General features: G+C 41.1%; 1 protein-coding gene across 1 annotated transcript; it reads left to right on the top strand.

Moving 5' to 3' along the window:
• Window positions 1-527: 527 nt before the first annotated feature.
• Window positions 528-19,289, top strand: PM20D2 (peptidase M20 domain containing 2). Its single transcript, XM_017876816.1, has 7 exons — window positions 528-1,523; window positions 4,174-4,322; window positions 9,327-9,469; window positions 11,045-11,199; window positions 14,637-14,772; window positions 18,460-18,567; window positions 18,782-19,289. Exons 1-7 carry the CDS (start codon window positions 864-866, stop codon window positions 18,934-18,936), a joined length of 1,506 nt encoding a protein of 501 aa, XP_017732305.1. The 5' UTR covers window positions 528-863; the 3' UTR covers window positions 18,937-19,289.
• Window positions 19,290-19,551: the final 262 nt, after the last annotated feature.

The raw sequence follows: 19,551 nt of genomic DNA, 5'->3' as shown, positions 1-19,551 counted from the left end.
GGTATGAAGAGCTGATAGAAGCTTTTAATATGTGGAAAACCTCAGAATATAAACATCTACAGTGTTATTAATAGGCATATCATCAACAACAGTTTTTCAGACTTTGTGCTTCACTCTGGAGAAAAACAAGGGCATCACATCTTGAATTTTTTCATTGGGTAATTAAAAAACCCAGTTATAATGTAACACCAGCTGAACATAGCATGTTAGTGGAGTTCAGCATCAATTAAAATTATTAACGAAACCTGTCATATGTTCCCTTTCAAAGCTGTTCAAGACAACTGTCCAAATCAACAAAACAGTATGAATATTTATTACCATAAATCTTTTAACTCTTTGGTTTTGTTTTAACTCATTTCAAATTTTTAGTTCTACTCTATTCAAATAAATTATTATGTAATAGCTAATACATACCAAGAGCTTACTGCATAATCTAGCTGCTGTTCCAGACATCAGTAACTAATGAGAAAACTGTAGAGAGTAGCTGCAGCTTTTAGTAATACAACCTCAAGAAGAAAGTGGGGGCAGTACCGAAACTTAACGTATAGTACCGTCCTTAGTACAGCATTGACACTGACGGCCTCCTTCAGGAAATACAAACCTGGTGAGGTTTTTAATTACTAATGCTAGAGAGTGGCGTTTTTCCGAGGACTATGTTCCACTTGGTCTGTCTCTGATGGCTATTAACTAATAAAACCGTTATCATTCTGCTGCTGTGGGAAGTACGCAACAACGGAAAAGTAAGCGATAATCTTAGAGCATAACTCAGAAGGCCAGAGCAGCCAAGGAGGTGGTAGAGTCCCGAGCCCCGCCTTCCCCACAGCACCCCCAAAACCCCACGGCGGAGGAGAGCGCCTGGCAGGATGCGAGCGGCCGCCAGCGTTTCCCGCGGGGCGCCGGGGGCGGCCCCGGGACTGGAGGCGGCGCCTCGGGAGCTGTGTGGCCGGCGTGCGTGCTCCGCCGGGGTCTTGGAGGCCGCTGGGCGCGTGCGCGGGCCGTTGCTACCTGCAGCCGAGCGAGGGAGCGAGAGGGCACCGAGAGCAGCTGGCTCGAGCAGCATGAGGCCGGGAGGGGAGCGGTCCGTGGAAGGGGACGCATGCGATGGCCGCTCCGAGCTGGAGCTACTGAAGCTGCGCGCGGCGGAGTGCATCGACGAGGCGGCCGAGCGGCTGGGGGCCCTGAGTCGCGCGATCTGGAGCCAGCCCGAGCTGGCCTACGAGGAGCACCATGCCCACCGCGTGCTGACGCACTTCTTCGAGCTGGAGCCGCCAGCCGCCTCCTGGGCAGTGCAGCCGCATTACCAGCTGCCCACGGCCTTCCGCGCCCAGTGGGAGCCGCCGGAGGCCCAGGCGCCGAGCGCCGCGCCACGCCCGCTGCACCTGGGCTTCCTCTGCGAGTACGACGCGCTGCCTGGCATCGGCCACGCCTGCGGCCACAACCTCATCGCCGAGGTCGGGGCGGCGGCCGCGCTGGGCGTGAGGGGTGCCCTGGAGGGCCTCCCCAGGCCGCCTCCGCCCGTGAAGGTGAGGTGGGCCCCGGGTGCGGGACCCCATCCGACTGCCCGGGAAGGGCGGGACCCTGGTGCGTCCCGCGCGTCTGGGTGCCCTTCCTCCCGTGGCAGGTGTGTGCGGGACCGGGGTAAACCTGCGGGCCTCGCCTCAGCGCAGGAGCAGAGCTGAACCCCCAGTCAAAGTCGATTCGCGTTGCCGACCTAGCAACATCTTTGCAGGTTATTGTTTCCTCCTCTCTAATTGTAAACAACTCTGCTGAGTTGTTCCCTTAGGAAAGAACTTACACCCAAGCCTGGTGTTTGTTACGGGTTATTTTTGGTAACTGAGAGGCCACCGCAATTTGCTGACAAGGTTGTGCCATCAATCTCAGGAGGAAATAACTTTTTGTAAGGAATCGTACGGCCCCTTTTTATTCGTCTCCAAATCTTTTGTGGCAGTCCTGGGAAATGTTGTGATTCAAGTCATTGGGATTTGAATAGGAATTTTCAGTCACTAAACCACCAAACCCCTAGAAGTATATAAATAAAGGGGAAGTGAATGAGCATTATACATAGACGCTTAATACATCCTTAAGTCTTAATTTTTTTTTGTCTTATGATTTTAAGAAATATCTCGTCTTTTTAAACGGGGAAATGTCGTTTATGTTTTTCGTAGGGCAAGTTTAATCCTGTGTTACTCTGTTTTTCCAGATGGTATATTCTACACTGTGAGCTAAGATTCAATCGTCATTCAGGTTAAGGGGAAAACAAATGTTTTATTTTCATACTCTTTAGCTCATTTTCCCCAGTGTCAGTAACCTTCCTCTTTTATCCTAACACTACATCTTTTGTGGCTTTTTCACTTTAGCTGCCTTCTCTTTTCTGTCTCTGGGGCTCGTTTTTGTATTTGTTAGGTTTTTGTTTGGGTTGGGGGGAGCATCCTTTGCCATGTCACAAAATACTGGAAAGATTTCACTTCAACCACGTTTCTGAAAGGTTCTGAGTAGTCAGCGACAGGCACATTGTATTTAATGAGTTAAGGGTTAAGAATGAAGAGCTGCGGGCGGATCAGTTGAGGTCTGGAGTTCGAGACCCGCCTGGCCACCATGGTGAAACCCCTGTCTCTACTAAAATACAACAACAACAACAAATAACTGGGCGTGGTGGCTCATGCCTGTAATCCCAGCTACTCGGGAGGATGAGGCAGGAGAATCGCTTGAACCCAGGAGGCAGAGGTTGCAGTGAGCCAATATCGCGCCACTGCAGTCCAGCCTGGGCGACAGAGCGAGACTCCCTCTAAAAAAAAAATTAAAAAAAAAGAGGAGCAGCTTCATGTCAGAGTTTGAGCACTGTAGAACTGCTAGAACCGCCAAAAAAAGCTAGACTTTGGGAAATTGTAATACACTTTTTTTTTTTTTTTGGAGACAGTCTCATTCTGTCGTCCAGGCCAAGTGCAGTGGTGCTATCTTGGCTCACCGCAACTTCCACCTCCCGGGTTCAAGCAGTCCTCGTGCCTCAGCCTCCTGAGCTGGGATTACAGGTGCGTGCCACCACGCCCAACTAATTTTTGCATTTTTTAGTAGAGACAGGATTTAGCCATGTTGGCCAGGCTGGTATCGAACTCCGGACCTCAGGTAATCCGCCCGCCTTGGCCTCCCAAAGTGCTAGGATTACAGGCATGGGTCACCGCTCCCAGCCCACACTTCTAATTTCAAATGGTTGTTCTCAGTTTTAGCAAGGTTAAGTTTTTAATTATCTGAAAATGGAATTTAAGTTGATTTCCTTTCCAAGCCAAGACTTTTTTCCAGCTTGTTTCATTGTGTTCTTATACATGATCTTGAAAATATATTAGTTGTTTATTTTGATTTTTAAAATTGTTTGAAGAAGTTAAACTTAAATATCAAAGTAAAATGTTTATTCTGTAAAGTTCTCTTTTGTTTAATTAGGTGTTTGGTGACCAATAAATCTGCCTGGTTGAACTGGTGGAATCGAATTAGTAAGTTTGTGTAATAGTTGGCTGTTTCTAACTATGGCATTAAGACTTGTTTAATGTTCTTCATAAAGGATTAATGAGTTAAGAGTTTTAAAGTAGGTAGCCCAATAAAGAATCAGAGTTGAGGCCAGAAGGTCAGGACATCTCATCCTAATTCTGCTTGAAGACTTGCTCTGTGACCTGGGGCAAGACACTTCACTCAATTCCTCAAAAACACCCCCTGTAAAATGATGATAGAGATCGCCCACCTACCTCACAGGGTTGTTGTGAGGATAAGTAGTAAGTTACCAGAAAGTTCCTGACCTATAAAGTACTTAAGAATAATTATATACATACACTAAAAGGCTTAGTCGAGAGGAAGCTTTATGAAACAAATCCTAACAAATTTGGAGGAACTAAACTTAGAGTATTTTTTTTTTAATCTTTACCATTAGTTGACTTGTAAAATTGGGAAAAGCTTTTTATAGTGTCTTTAGTACATACTTTGCACCAAGTTGGTATAACAGTGTACATTTTGTGATTACTTTAGCACCATTTGTTGATGTCCACTGCGTAAGTGTCATAGAACAAAACCTCTCTTAATAGGATAAGGACTTTAATGTAGATTGTGAATACATATGCAGGTGAACCTGTTTGATATTTTCCTATGAGGATTTTGTTGTTTTTCCCTGACATGAGTATTTCTTTCTAGGTAATTGTCCTGGGAACCCCTGCAGAAGAAGATGGTGGTGGCAAAATTGATTTAATTGAAGCAGGGGCTTTTACAAATCTTGATGTTGTTTTTATGGCCCATCCATCACAAGAGAATGCTGCTTATCTACCAGATATGGCTGAACATGAGTAAGTAATCAAGTTGAAGATAAACTTCTTAGGGGAACACAGGCTGTAGAATACTTTTATGTCTAAACCAGAGATGAAGACTCATTTGTACATTTAGGAAGTAAATTGAAAGACAGTGACAAGATGTCTTGATCTATGGAGTGACATTTGGCAAGCCTCTTTTGAGATTCATTATGGTGTTCATAATTGGAGTATTAAAGTAGTAGCACTTAGAAACCATAGGAATAACAAACATGTTGACAATTAAGTTCTCTTTTGAACTGTCAATAGTCTGGTGTCTGGAAAGCATCTATCCTTTGATATGAAGTTGTCTTTGCAACTGAATAGATTTGCAAGAGATCGTTCTATTAGATATGGAAAGAAAACACCCTTCTCCATTTTATTTGCTTTAATTTGAGTTCTTTGCAAAGAGGATAAATTATGTCCTGAGAGAGAATATGGAACATGAGTAGCTGTGATTTTTGTGGAACTTCTCATTCTGTGCTTTTCCGATTTGTCTGGTACTGAAACCTTTTATTTGTCTTTATGTTGAAGAACTCACTTTTTAGTACCTGGGAGCACACGTCATTGAAGTGGTTTGGATTTTTTATACCAGAAATTTCAACCATAGTAGTAACCATAGTATATCGGGGAAAACCTCACCCCGATATTTATCATGGATTCTTTTCTATTTCCTAGGCGTCTCGGATGGTTTGAGAAATAAAGGGAAAGAGCACAAGAGAGAGAAATTTAAAGCTGGGTGTCCACTCTCCGAGCTGTAAAACCAGCAAGTTTTTATTAGCGATTTTCAAAAGGGGAGGGAGTGCATGAATAGGGTGTGGGTCACAGAGATCACATACTTCACAAAGTAATAAAATATCACAAAGCAAGTGGAGGCAGGGCGAGATCACAGGACCACAGGATGGGGTGAAATTAAACTTGCTAACGAAGTTTCAGGCACACATTGTCATTGATAATATCTTTTTTTTTTTTGAGACGGAGTCTCGCTCTGTTGCCCAGGCTGGAGTGCAGTGGCCGGATCTCAGCTCACTGCAAGTTCCGCCTCTCCAGTTTACGCCATTCTCCTGCCTCAGCCTCCCGAGTAGCTGGGACTACAGGCCCCCGCCACCTCGCCTGGCTAGTTTTTTGTATTTTTTTTAGTAGAGACGGGGTTTCACCGTGTTAGCCAGGATGGTCTCGATCTCCTGACCTCCTGATCCACCCGTCTTGGCCTCCCAAAGTGCTGGGATTACAGGCTTGAGCCACCGCGCCTGGCCCATTGATAACATCTTATCAGGAAACAGGGTTTGAGAGCAGACAACCTGTGTGACCAAAATTTATTAGGCAGGAATTTCCTCGTCCTAATAATCCTGGGAGCGCTATAGGAGACTGGGGCTTATTTTATCCCTTCGGCTTCGACCGTAAAAGGCAGCCACCTTAAGGGGGCCATCTATAGACCTACCCTCAGGGCGCATTATCTTTCTCAGGGATGTGCCTTGCTGAGAAAAAGAATTTAGCGATATTTTTCCTATTTGCCTTTGAAAGAAGAGAAATATAGCTCTGTTCCATCTGGCTCACCTGCGGCCAGAATTCTTCTCTCTGTTGTTACCTGAATATTGCTGTTATCCTATTCTTTTTTCAAGATGCCCAGATTTCATATTGTTCAAACACACATGCTCTACAAACAATTTGTGCAGTTAATGCAATCATCACAGGGTCCTGAGGTGACATTCATCCTCCTCAACTTACAAAGATGATGGGATTAAGAGATTAAAGACAGGTGTAGGAAATCACAAAGGTATTGTTTGGGGAAGTGATGAGTGTCCATGAAATCTTCACAATTTATGTTCAGAGATTGCAATAAAGACAGGTGTAAGAAATTATAAAAGTATTAATTTGGGGAACTAATAAGTGTCCATGAAATCTTCACAATTTATGTTCTTCTGCCGTGGCTTCAGCCAGTCCCTCCTTTCGGGGTCCCTGACTTCCCACAGCAATAGTAGTTAATGGTCCAGGCACAAGGAGCCACTGCTTAGCTGCTTCAGCAAAACCATGTGTTTTCCTCAGAAGTAGCTCATACCTAAGGAGTGATGGCAGAACCATCACAGCAGTGCTTCTAGATTGTACCCACGCATCCCACCTCTTAGCACCTTACCAGGCCCTGTTTTCAATCGTTTTAACTATTAGGATATCTTCCTTCTTATCACTGGGAGTTGGTACTGTGACAGTAGGAGGAATCTTTGAACTTTGGTTTCAAGGATGGTGGTAAACTAGTCCATCTCTAGAAAACAATGGGGATTAGAAATTTCTGCCCTTGCCTTTGGCTAGAAGGGGCCTGCATATACAGGCAGGCTCTGCAGCTCATTACCCTTCTGGGACTTAGGGTTAGGCTTCATGGTCTTGGTTCTGAAGTTAGTGCACTTGACCCCAGGCCTCCTCTTAGTGTCTCCCTTCTTAGCTTTCTCATTGATCATCTCTCTCTCTCTCTTTTTTTTTTTTTTTTTTTGAGACTGAGTCTCATTCAGTTGCTCAGATTAGAGTGCGGTGGCGCCATCTTGGTTCACTGCAACCTCTGCACCCCAGGTTCAAGTGATTCTCCTTCCTCAGCCTCCCGAGTAGCTGGGATTACAGGCATGCACCACGACGCCCAGCTGATTTTTATACTTTATTAGTAGAAATGGGGTTTCACCATGTTGGCCAGGCTGGTCTTGAACTCCTAACCTCAAGTGATCCACCCACCTCAGCCTCCCATAGTGCTGGGGTTACAGGCATGAGTCATCACACCTGGCCTTCTTTGGTCATCTTTTAAGATAGAAAAGAGAGGTCAGGTGCAGTGGCTCACACCTGTAATCCTAGCACTTTGGGAGGCTGAGACGGGTGGATCACCTGAGGTTAGGAGTACGAGACTAGCCTGGCCAACTTGACAAGACCCCATCTCTACTAAAAATACAAAAATTAGCTGGGCATGGTGGTGGGCGCCTGTAATCCCAGCTACTCGGGAGGCTGAGGCAGGAGAAATGGTTGAACCAGGGAGGCAGAGGTTGCAGTGAGCCGAGATTGCGCCACTGCACTCCTGCCTGGCTGCCCGACAAGTGATACTCCTGTCGGCTGCAGCCTGGCTGCCCGACAAGTGAAACTCCACCTCAAAAAAAAAGAACAAGATCAAGAACTCCTTTTTTTTTTTTTTTTAATTACTAATCCACTTTTCTTAAAAATTCTTTTTTTTTTTTTCAAGAGAGTCTCGCTTTGTCACCCAGGCTGGAGTACAGTGGCGCAATCTCAGCTCACTGCAACCTCTGCTGCTGGGTTCAAGGGATTCTCCTGCCTCAGCCTCCCATGGAGCTGGGATTACAGGTGAGCACCACCATACCTAGCTAATTTTTGTATTTTTAGTAGAGACAGGGTCACTATGTTGGCCAGGCTGGTCTTGAACTCCTGACCTCAAGTGAGCCACCCGCCATGGCCTCCCAAAGTGTTGGAATTACAGGCATGAGCCACCATGCCCGACCAAAAATTTCTAGTGAATAAGATAAAGCAATCCTACTGACCACCTTTCCCAAATCCAATCCTTTTTCTAGAGGTATGTATTCTTTTCAGAGTGTTTTTGGTGTACTTATGGGACATAAATAGAATCCTGTGTAAATTAAATTGTGAAAGAAGGTTTTCCTCAAGTATTCCATTCAATATATTGTTCTGGCTTTTTAAAATTAAATAGTATGCTTGAAAATAATTCCATATGATCCTTTTTGTTTTTGTAATGTTTATCACCAGTTGTGATAAAATTCCAGTTTTGCCAGGCCAGGTGGCTCACACCTGTAAGCACAGCACTTAGGGAGGTCAAGGCAGGAGAGTCTCTTGAGCCCAGGAGTTCATGACCAGCCTGGGCAACATAGTGAGACCCTGTCTCTACAAAAAAATAAAAAATTAACTGGACATGGAGCACTCCTGTGGTCTCAGCTATTCATCTGTGGGAGGCTGAGGCAGAGGAGGATTGCTTGAACTCGGAAGGTTGAGACTGCAGTGAGCTGTGATCGCGCCACTGCACTCCAGCTGGGGTGACAGAGCGAGATGAGTATCCAAAAAAAAAATTCATTTCAAGGTCATGGTGATAAGATATATATCAAGGAAATAACAATACAGGATCCTGAAATCTAATATATGTTTGATATTTTACTTGATTTTGTCCTGCTAATAAAATGTCTGGAATCAGTTAAGAAATATCACAAACATTCTAAGGACTCCTGAATCTAACCCATTAAAATAAGTCCAGATTGGTTTTTTAATCATCTAAATGTGGGTACTGTTAATCAGGCTTAAAAAGTGTTATCTAGGCAAGTCAATCACAGAGCTTTATAAGTAACTATTCAACACACAATCCTTTCTCTAATTTTTTTTTTTATTGTATTAGAGCAGTTAGACTGGTGTGAGAACTCTTTGTAAGTGGAGTAACAATTTATAAAAATGTTAAATATTAGTGATATAGGCATTTTGGAACATTAATAAAATATCGGATATTGGTCAGGAACAACTGCTTTAATACTAGGGTATCTTGTGATAACATTGAATATAATCTGATTTTCAGAGGTTGTCTTAACCCACTTCAAATAGTAACTCCTTTCTGTCTTTCCTGACCTTCCACCTCTTCAGACAGAATTTCTGATTTTTTGCAGACTTTTGATACAGAATCATCACAATGCTGTGTACAAACATACAGGATCCATTTTTTTTTTTTTTTTTGTAATTTCAGCACTTGATACCATATTGCATGTTTGTTTGAATTAAATTGTGTATACATTTAATCTGTTCTCTTTTTCTCTCTTTTTTGGGAATGCTTTCTTTGTGTCAAGCACTATGTTACCTAATAATAAACTATATCTAACATAAATAAATTATAGTGTTACTACTATAGATAACTTGCAAATCAAAAGTCCAGCAATGTGAATTAATTTTGAATAGTAGTTGGGTAATTCTGACTACTTTAGCAATAATAAGAAAAGTAATTTCAAATGATTTTTTATTTCCTAGTGTGACTGTGAAATACTATGGAAAAGCATCTCATTCTGCTGCTTATCCCTGGGAAGGATTAAATGCATTAGATGCTGCTGTGCTGGCCTATAACAATCTGTCTGTGTTCAGACAGCAAATGAAACCAACCTGGAGAGTTCATGGTATGAATGTCAAATACCTTCTATAATATATGGTGCTTAATAGAGTTCAGTGCAGTATAATTATTTAATATTCAATTTTTTTAAATTTGGAAATATTTTTGTACTTCATATGAATATTCTGATTTTTAAGCATATTTTCAGAAATTAGTGTGACAGGATACTAAGATGTTTGTCTATATATGGGTAGAAAGACAGTTTTGATTATTGTACATAAATGGAATGTCATCTTTGAGTATCAAAGGTTTTATGTAAGGAACTGTGTTCTTTCAGTGGGTGTTTGAAAATTGGATCTTGATTTTCCAATTGTCCTCATTATTTCTTAATGATAACCAAATTTTGTTACTTCCTCAATTAAAAAAATGTATAGTAACTGCTAGTTTTATTTAAGTGCCGTTAGTCCTGAGTAATATCTTTTTTTGGGTGTTTTTTTGTTTTTGAGACAGTCTTGCTTTATTGCCCAGGCTGGAGTGCAGTGGTGCAATCTCGGCTCACTGCAACTTCAGCTTCCTGGGTTCAAGTGATCCTCCCGCTTCAGCCTCCCAGATAGCTGGGATTACAGGCAGGCGAGCACCACCACATCCAGCTGATATTTGTATTTTTTGCAGAGATGGGGTCTTGCTATGTTGGCCAGGCTGGTCTCAAACTCCTGGCCTCAAGTGATCTGCCCACCTCAGCCTCCCAAAGTACTGGGTTTATAGGTGTGAGCCACTAAGCCTGGTTCTGAATAGTGTCTTTTAAAATTATACATATGTCACCATAATATAAATACAGTCATAAAGTACTATCTTGAAGGCACACTTTTGTTTTTTAATTTGTTTCTTTATGATTTAGGAAATTGTTATATTTTAATATCTATTCTTTACCTGATTTTGCTGTAGCCTGAAGTCAATTTGTAATTGTACTTTTACCAGTTTTCCTGTCTTAGTTTCTTTAAAAGGAACAAACAGGAATGTGTAGAAATATTTTTTTAAAGTAGGTCATATGACATTGGATTTTTCGTATCTATTTTAGTTATTACTTCAAATGAATAAATCTTAATTCTTTATAATTCCAAATAAATGCATTTGTTTTGACAGTTGATAATACTTAGTGATCTTTGACCTGCATTGGTTTTTTTCTTGGCATGAAAATTATTTTTCTAGAGCTAAATGCCATTTAAAATGTTTATGGGATTCCTGAGGTAGGAGGGTAATTATAGAACCTCATACCGTTGTGGAGGTATGGTAAAATCTTTTCCAGAAAGCTTAAGATGTTACTACGTTTTTGTGTGTGTGTGGTTATATAATTTTTAAGTTTCATTATAGTCTGTAACATAATTTCTTAACATTATATAAATTCCTTTGAATGAAGTACATATGGGTAATTATTTTTTTCTTACCAGCCAAAAAATATCACCCTATGTACAGAAATTTCAGTTGTACAACATATCAAAATCTTTGATTGGTATATTGGTGGAGCTAGTGAGTTTAAATTATTTTTCTTTATGAACATATTGACTGAAAAACTTAATGAGCGTATTTAAGCTTAAATAAATGGTCACCAAGCTTAATTCTAGTAATTTGGTTCTTTTTATAGGTATAATAAAAAATGGTGGTGTAAAACCCAATATCATTCCCTCTTATTCTGAATTAATCTATTACTTCCGTGCACCTTCAATGAAAGAACTTCAAGTTTTGACCAAAAAGGCAGAAGATTGCTTCAGAGCTGCAGCTTTGGCTTCAGGGTGCACAGTAAGAACTTTTAAAACTTAATCTAAGTTACAATCAGAGGTATATATGTGGGCTAGTGCTGTTAGATTGAAACCTAACTTGACTCTCTTATTTGGTGACATGTTGAATATGCAGAATTTGTTGGCTGAATAGTTAATGTGAAAGTCTTTAATTTTTACATGTTTCACTCCTCAGTGCCTGCAACAGGGAAGGTGACAGGTCATCTTACTTATATAGTAATTAGAATAATTCTGATACTTCTGTGCTAGAATCCCTGACTTTTTACAAGTTAATATTCTTCCTTATTGGCAGTTATACTTTTAGAATTGCTCTATGTAGTTTCTATAAAGGAAACTTTGTGGCAAAATCAGCAAAACTTTTTTTTTTGGAGGGGAGCAAGGTCTTGCTGTGTTGCCCAGGCTGGAGTGTGGTGGCACGATCTTGGCTCACTACAACCTCTGCCTTCCAGGCTCAAGCAATTCTCTCACCTCTGCCTCCCACCTCAGCCCGCTGAGTAGCTGGGACTACAAGCATGCACCACCACACCTGGCTCATTTTTGGTATCTTTTTGTGGAGACAGGGTCTCACCATGTTGCCCAGGCTGGTCTCAAACTCCTGAGCTCAAGCGATCCACCCACCTCGGCCTTCTAAAGTACTGGGATTATAGGCATGAAACACCTCGCCCAGCCAGTGAAAGCTATTTTTGAAGTTAGGATGTATATAGTAGTGATATAAATACTATGGCTTGCTGGAATGGAAGATAAAATAGACACGTAAGTTAGTTAAGAGGTTTTATTCATTTGTTTTTGTTTGTTTGTTTGTTTTTGAGACAGAGTCTTGCTCTGTTGCCCAGGCTGGAGTGCAATGGTGCGATTTTGGCTCAGCACAACCTCTACCTCCTGGGTTCAAGCGATTCTCATGCTGCAGCCTCCCAAGTAGCTGGGACTATAGGCGCGTGCCACCACACCCAGCTAATTTTTTTTTTTTTTCAGATGGAGTCTCACCCCGGCCCAGGCTGGAGTGCAGTGGTATGATCTCGGCTCACTGCAACCTCTGCCTTGCAGGTTCAAGCAATTCTCCTGCCTCAGCCTCCTGAGTAGCTGGGATTACAGGCACGTGCCTCCACACCCAGCTATTTTTTTGTATCTTTAGTAGAGATGAGGTTTCACCATGTTGACCAGGCTGGTCTCGAACTCCTGACCTCGTGATCCACCCGCCTCAGCCTCCCAAAGTGCTGGGATACAGGTGTGAGCCACCACGCCAGCTGGTTTTGAACCTAAAGTTAGCAGTATTTAAATACCAATCATGTACTGCGTAAAGTGGAGTGAGTTTTAGAATTATACAAGATAAGAATCTTGCCCTGGAGGGAGCCTGTTTAGGTCTAGTTGGAGAAACAGGATCTTGACCCATAACTCTCAGCCTAGCTGATTCTATAACCTTTAGAAATGTTTAGTGTCTTTGGCCCTCCATTTTCTTGCTTGAAAAATGGAGATAATAACAGTCTATCTTTGGGTTCTTGTGAGAATTAAATGAGATAATGTTTCTGAAGGTTTTAGAGCCCAGCCTTCATTTATATTACCTTATTTTTTTCTGTTCTTATTAGTCTAGAGGTGTATGATTAATTCATGTAGTAGCAGTATCTCATAGTAGCAGTAATTCTCAGAAAGCATGTTACGTGTCCTGAAAGTAGTATGGAATGCGTCATGAGGATCAGAGGTGGGAAAGAGTGGTCTGGGGCGGTTAACCTTGGAGCAAGGTTTTGTGGAAGACTGCAGACCTGAATTGAGTTTTGAAGGGTGATCGTACTTTCAGATATGCATGGGAAGGACAGAGACTGGCAGTTCTTAGGGAATATAGTCAGCAAAGATAAGAATATAAAAGCTTATGTTGTGTTGTAGTGAATAGATAAACATGTGGACAGATGTAGGAGCAAAGATGTATTCTCATTTGCGACTAGAGAAGATGGGTATAGATTTAGTGAATGAAAACTATGAAGTGTCCATAGCCTAGGACAGTAAAAACTAAATATTTATTCCCTTATTTATTTATAATTATAAATATTTATTTGTGAAATACATATGCATGTGAACTATTATCATTAGGCAATATCTCAAGGCATACAGTATTCCCTTATGGTAAGGTTTGTTGTTACTGGATTTGAATCTGTATTTAATTTAATTAATTTATTTTTAAAGTTTTTTGTAGAGATAGGATCTCCCTATGTTGCCCAGACTGGTCTCAAAACTCCTGGGTTCAAGTGATCCCCCTGCTTTGACCTCCCAAAGTTCTGGGATTGCAGGTGTGAGGCACCTTGCCTGCCCTGAATCTATATTTTAAATAATCTTTTAGTAATTTCTTACGTTTTGGCTGGCTTGTAAGGTCTGATTCAGTTGTCATAGTTTCTACCATAGATGTTGCTAAGAATAAAAGAAATGTCATCTTTGCTATTTATGATTGGCTTTTGCTAATATTGGTGTTATCTTTAGTTTGAGGGAATATTGCCAATTTTCATTTAATCAAAACTGAATCTGTAAATCCACTTAACTGGGCACATAAAAGCTGCTTCCGTATCTTTATATTCTGAAATTAATAAATGAGGACTGTTGTCAACCCTTCCTCATTGCAAGTCTTCTCCGTTTCCCTCAGAGTGCTTTTCTACCTCTCACACCAGGCAGTGATGTCAGTGTCAGTTTGCATATTGAATATTAGTAAAGCTTAATTTCTTTTTTTTGGAGACTGAATCCTAGAGCAGTGTTCCTCAGAGTGTGGTTTTTGGGTCACCTATGTCAGAATGTCTTGGAGGGTGCTGGTTAAAATAAAAATTAGGTTGGTCGCAGTGGCTCACACCTGTAATCCCAGCACTTTGGGAGGCCGAGGCGGGCAGATCACCTGAAGTCAGAAGTTCGAGACCAGCCTGGCCAACATGGCGAAACCCCATCTCTACTAAAGTACAAAAACAATGAACTGGGCTTGGTGGCTGGTGCCTGTAATCCCAGCTACTTGGGAGGCTAAGGCAGGAGAATCACTTGAACCTGGGAGGCAGAGATTGCGGTGAACTGAGATCGCACCACTGTACTCCAGCCTGGGCAACAGAGTGAGACTCCATCTCAAAAATAAAATAATTAAAAATTAATAAACATTTCTGGGCCCTCCTCACACCCTATCTAGGTGACTAAAGTTGACACTCACTAGCTAGTACAGAGCTTGGTGACATTGTGGGGTTTAGTGTTTATATAATATAAAGGAGATAGAGGCTTAGGAACTCTCGTTATAGAAAATACATCTTTTTTTCTTTTCTTTTTTCTTTTTTAAGGCAAGAGATTTGAGAGTGTTTATATCTGGAAGGGAAAGTATCTTCTCTTAAAACCTCTTCCTATTAGAGAGCAATCACTGGTTTGAAAATTAGATAGTGAATTTGAGTTTTTTATTTCAAAGTTTGTTTTGCAATTTTTTATTAGGTGGAAATTAAAAGTGGAGCACATGATTATTACAATGTCCTTCCCAATAAAAGCCTATGGAAAGCCTATATGGAAAATGGAAGAAAACTAGGAATAGAATTCATTTCAGAAGATACAATGTTGAATGGCCCTTCAGGTAATTAAGTTCTTTTTTTAATATATTGAGCTATTTGAGGAAGAGAAATACCATCTTTGGTTAAATTGGTTTTATTTAATGGTTTGGGAGGTAGGGAGGTACTGCTGACATTTTTAATATTTTCACAAACTTTATGATTAGGGGAAAGAAACCAATGGGCTCTTGAGTGAGTGTAGAATGTCAAACGAGCCGACTTGATTTTAGAAATAGTCAACCTACATTTTTGTCTATATTCTAAGTATTTTCTAGTGTTTAAGTTTCTTTAGTTTTAATTGTTAAGTAAGTGGCTAAGGTGGGATATAGAATTTTAATTCATTCTTAGTCATCGCTATAAGCAGGTTACTAAGTACTTAGTTATCTGGGGCATTTTCAGTTTCTGAGGAGCAACAGACAACTAGAATTGAAATAAGCATATTTGGGGTTATGCTAGTTTTTTTTCCTTTTAAAAGCATATTATTACTAACACATTTGCAAGTTAGAGATGTATCTTCTGTTTTAAAAATAGATGTTGATGAAGTAGGCCCAAAAGGACTTGGTGGTGAAATGGGGTGTCATTGTTTCTCATTAAGATAAGGAGTTCAAGAGAAAGAGCAGGTTAGGGTAAGAGGGGGTTGTTATAAACTAGTATGTTAAACTTGAGGTGCTTATAGTATTTCTAAGTGGAGCTGTTCAGTACCTGTTAAATTTAGAACCCAAAAAGATGTCTAGTTTGGAGATTTAGGAGTTGTCCATATATGAAAGGTAATAGAAGATGTCGACGAGGTTGCCCAAATACATAAAGGAAAAAGATTCCCAGAGATCAGACATTGGTAGTCAACAGTCAACAGAGTGAAAGCCAGACAATCAGGAGAGAGGAGAAGGAGAGTCATGGAAGCCAAGGGAGAACAAAACTTACCGAAGAGAAGGAGGCGTAAACATGTCAGGTGCTGTAGAAACTAAATAGGATGAGTATGGTCTAGTGTCCGCTGGATTCTAGTAATTAGAAATTCACAAATTGTCTGGAAGAAAATGGTACAAGACCAGTGGTACCAGATGCTGGGTCTCACTTCTCTACCCAGAGCATTGACTGGTGAGATAGTGGAAGTAGCAAAGGAAGACCATTCTTTTCAAGAGAGTTAGCTTTCAAGAAAATAGAGTGGATACAAGCTTGAGGGAAATATGGAAAAGAAAATAGTTTTTTTGTTTTTTGGTTTTTTTTTTTTTTGAGACGGAGTCTCACTCTGTCACCCAGGCTGGAGTGCAGTGGCCGGATCTCAGCTCACTACAAGCTTTGCCTCCCAGGTTCACACCATTCTCCTGCCTCAACCTCCCGAGTAGCTGGGACTACAGGCACCCGCCACCACGCCCGGCTAATTTTATTTTTTTTATTTTTTTTATTTTTAGTAGAGACGCAGTTTAACTGTGTTAGCCGGGATAGTCTCGATCTCCTGACCTCGTGATCTGCCCTCCTCGGCCTCCCAAAGTGCTGGGATTACAGGCGTGAGCCACCGTGCCTGGCCACGAAAATAGTTTTTAAGGGAAGATACTTGAGAAGTAGATGTAATGTTTAAGAAGAAGTTCAGGGAGTTCAGAGACTTTCCCTTTAGGAAGTAGCGCACAGTGAGCATTGAGCTGGTAGGGCTGAGGGATTGAGAGAGAATTGCCACTGAGAGGAGTTGGCCAGGGACATCAGAGTTTCATGTTTTCTTTTGTTTCTGGACAGCCTGAGAGCTCACCTCAGCATTGAAGATTATGAATTTGTTGTTAAGGCAGTCTTCATGGTTCTGTTCTTTTACCCTAGCAGGTTTCTGCAGTCTAGCTGAAGAAGGAAAGACACACGGACAGCTGTACCCCGGGTTTGGGTTTTATATAATGGATAAATCAGTAGGATAAAGTGGCTGTGATTTTGGTATGATTTGTGGGCTCTAGGGTCTAGCTCCACAAGTAACATCTTAAAATATGCAACAGGCTTTTTTTTTGTCCATCCTATTTTGTTTTGTTTTGTTTTGTTTTCACACTCAGACTGTTCAGACTCTTTAAACACCAGAGAGGCTTTTTCCATCCTGTTCACTGATGTCCCATCACTGTGCATCCTCAGTGTCTGGAGCCGTTTCTGGCACAGTTAAGTGCTTAGTGAATATTTTCTGAAGCAGTACTTTTATAGAGGCTACTGTGCCTCAAAGTCTGGCCTCCGTCTGCATTTGCCACATAACTAGCAGCTGTGAGACTATCGGCATGTTACTTAATACCCATAAGCCTTGGTTTCTTCATATTTAAAATGGAAACTGTTCTAAATGTTAATGAGAATACATACAAAGCACTGAGGATTGTGTTTGGAATGGAGTATTCCAGATAAATGTTAGCTACTCTTTGTTACATATTCCTTTGTTCTCTTACCACTCACTGTGTAGTCTCACTTTGCCTGCCTGGTGTTTGACATGTAATAAACATTCAGTAAATATCCATTGAGTGAACATAAGGTTTTGTTTTTACTGTGATTTCTTCAGCAAGTGTCTGTGTGTCAATCCTGTGAGAGGTTAGATACACAGTCATTTCAAATACTATTTCTTGCCGTATACAGCCTCATAATCTAGTTTCTGAGATAAGCATGAACCAAATCATCCAATACATGGAAAATTAAAAAGTACTGTAAAGGACAGCAATACATCTCTGTGAGAGCCTGTCCTAGAGGAATTTCACTTTATGGGGAGGTGAAGTAAGTAAAGCTTTGCTGAGAAAATGATGCTTAAGATGGAATTTGAAGGTTAAGTAAGAGTTACAGGGATGATGCAGGGATAGCATGTGCAAGGGTTCTGTGACGGGGAGAGCATAGTGAGTGTCTAGAGTGGCTGGGGCATAAAGGATAGTGGGAACGTGGTATGAGATCAGGTTGGAAAGGTAAACGAAGATTGAAAAAAAAAATCAGCAAATAGAGTAGATGCTGCTAGACCAATTAGAAAACTTTTAGTTCAGACAAGAGATAATGATTGCATAAACTGGAGACAGGTGTTGGTGATGGTGATGCAAAGAGCATTAGGATTCTGAGATACTTGGCAGATACTGTTGATAGGTGGGGTGGAGGTAGAAGAGGAGAAAGATCATGAGTTTGACTTTAGATATGGTAAGTTTGATCTACCTTGAAGACATCCAAGAGAAGATACCAGGCTGGCAACTGGATGTATGAGCATAGAATTTAGAAGAGACTGGGAAGAGATTTGAGTTGGTGATTATTTGAAGCAATACATATGGACAAAATCTTGAGAAAGAATATGCAGTGAGAAGAGAAAGGGGCCTGGAATGGAGTCTCCCGTAACTAATATTTCATCGTCAGGTAGAGGGGGCTGTATCCCCAAGAGAGACAGAAGAAGGGGCCGTCAGAGAGGCAGAAGGGAAGCCATGCAAGTGCTGTGTCACAGAAGAGAAGAAAGGGAGTAAGTGACAGTGTGGAGTGCTGGCTAAGAGGGCCGGTAAAAGCCTTAAGACCAGGCAAGGACAGGTTTGCAGTGACCTTCATGAGAGATGTGACTGATGCAGGGGAGTGTGTGGCGGACTCAGTGGAAGGTGAGCCCGTGAAAGCACGAGCATATGGACAACTCTCCAAGAAGCTCACTTCTCTGGGTCTCTTCTAACAGGGACTGTGACTTCATAACTCAAGAATACTTAACCACATATACTTAAATAGAGTTTTTTTCCTTTGTGTGTTCCAAGGATCTACAGATTTTGGAAATGTTACTTTTGTGGTTCCTGGAATTCATCCATATTTTCACATTGGATCTAATGCCTTGAATCACACTGAACAGTACACTGAAGCTGCTGGTAAGTGTTGTTGTATGTGACCGTTTTGGCACGCACACTCTTCTGTAGTAGCTGCCTTTCTGTTTAACCTACTATTTCACTACATAACATCACCTCAGTGAATACTGCACTGTGGTGGGCAGTTGGAGAGCCAGGTGAGATACGGATAGCTAACCTGTGAAATTAAATACAGTTTAAATAAGTAAGAAGGTATTTTATTTTCTCTACCTTTTAGGGTCACAGGAAGCTCAGTTCTACGCTTTGCGGACGGCCAAAGCCCTGGCAATGACAGCACTGGATGTTATTTTTAAACCAGAGTTACTGGAAAGAATCAGAGAGGACTTTAAACTGAAACTTCAAGAAGAACAGTTTGTAAATGCAGTAGAATAGAAGGAAGACTTAGGGACCGCTTATAAATCAAGAAGATGTGATGATTTTTTTCTTTTAATCTCTTTTAATGAAGGCGTGCTTGTTTCTTAATCTTAAAGGAGTCAAATTCTTTTTACCTGATAAGTGAGGACAGGGTGTGGAGAAAACATATTACCTCATATCTGAAGTGAAAATTTTTGCAAATCCGTACTCGATGGGATTATGATATTACAGGAGCTGGTATGTGATGCCATTTCTTTTCTTGCCCCCGCAACCACTCACCTTCACAGTAGTGATACCATTTCTTAAACTACCTGGAGGATACATGGCATCATTTTAATAAAATATTTTAATAAACCTTTTTATAAGCCTTACATGTTGTCTGTATTTTTAAAAGTTTAAGAGATTTCAAACCTTGTATTCAGAATTGACACCTATGAGAGTGTTTTGTGGTATAGGGTGGTAAACTTGTTCTCTAATCGTATATTATTCCTCTACCAGATTGTATATTTGAAGCCAGTATCTTTCTTTTTTTTTTTAAAGACAGAGTCTCGCTCTGTTGCCTAGGCTGAAGTATAGTAACACGATCTCGGCTCACTGCAACCTCTGCCTCCCAGGTTCAAGTGATTGTCTTGC

The sequence above is a fragment of the Rhinopithecus bieti genome, unplaced genomic scaffold (genome assembly GCF_001698545.2).
Source record: "Rhinopithecus bieti isolate Rb0 unplaced genomic scaffold, ASM169854v2 scaffold_10354, whole genome shotgun sequence".
NCBI lineage: Eukaryota > Metazoa > Chordata > Mammalia > Primates > Cercopithecidae > Rhinopithecus > Rhinopithecus bieti.
The sequence above is the reverse complement of the archived record's forward strand: the minus strand, read 5'-3'. Positions and strand labels throughout refer to the sequence as shown.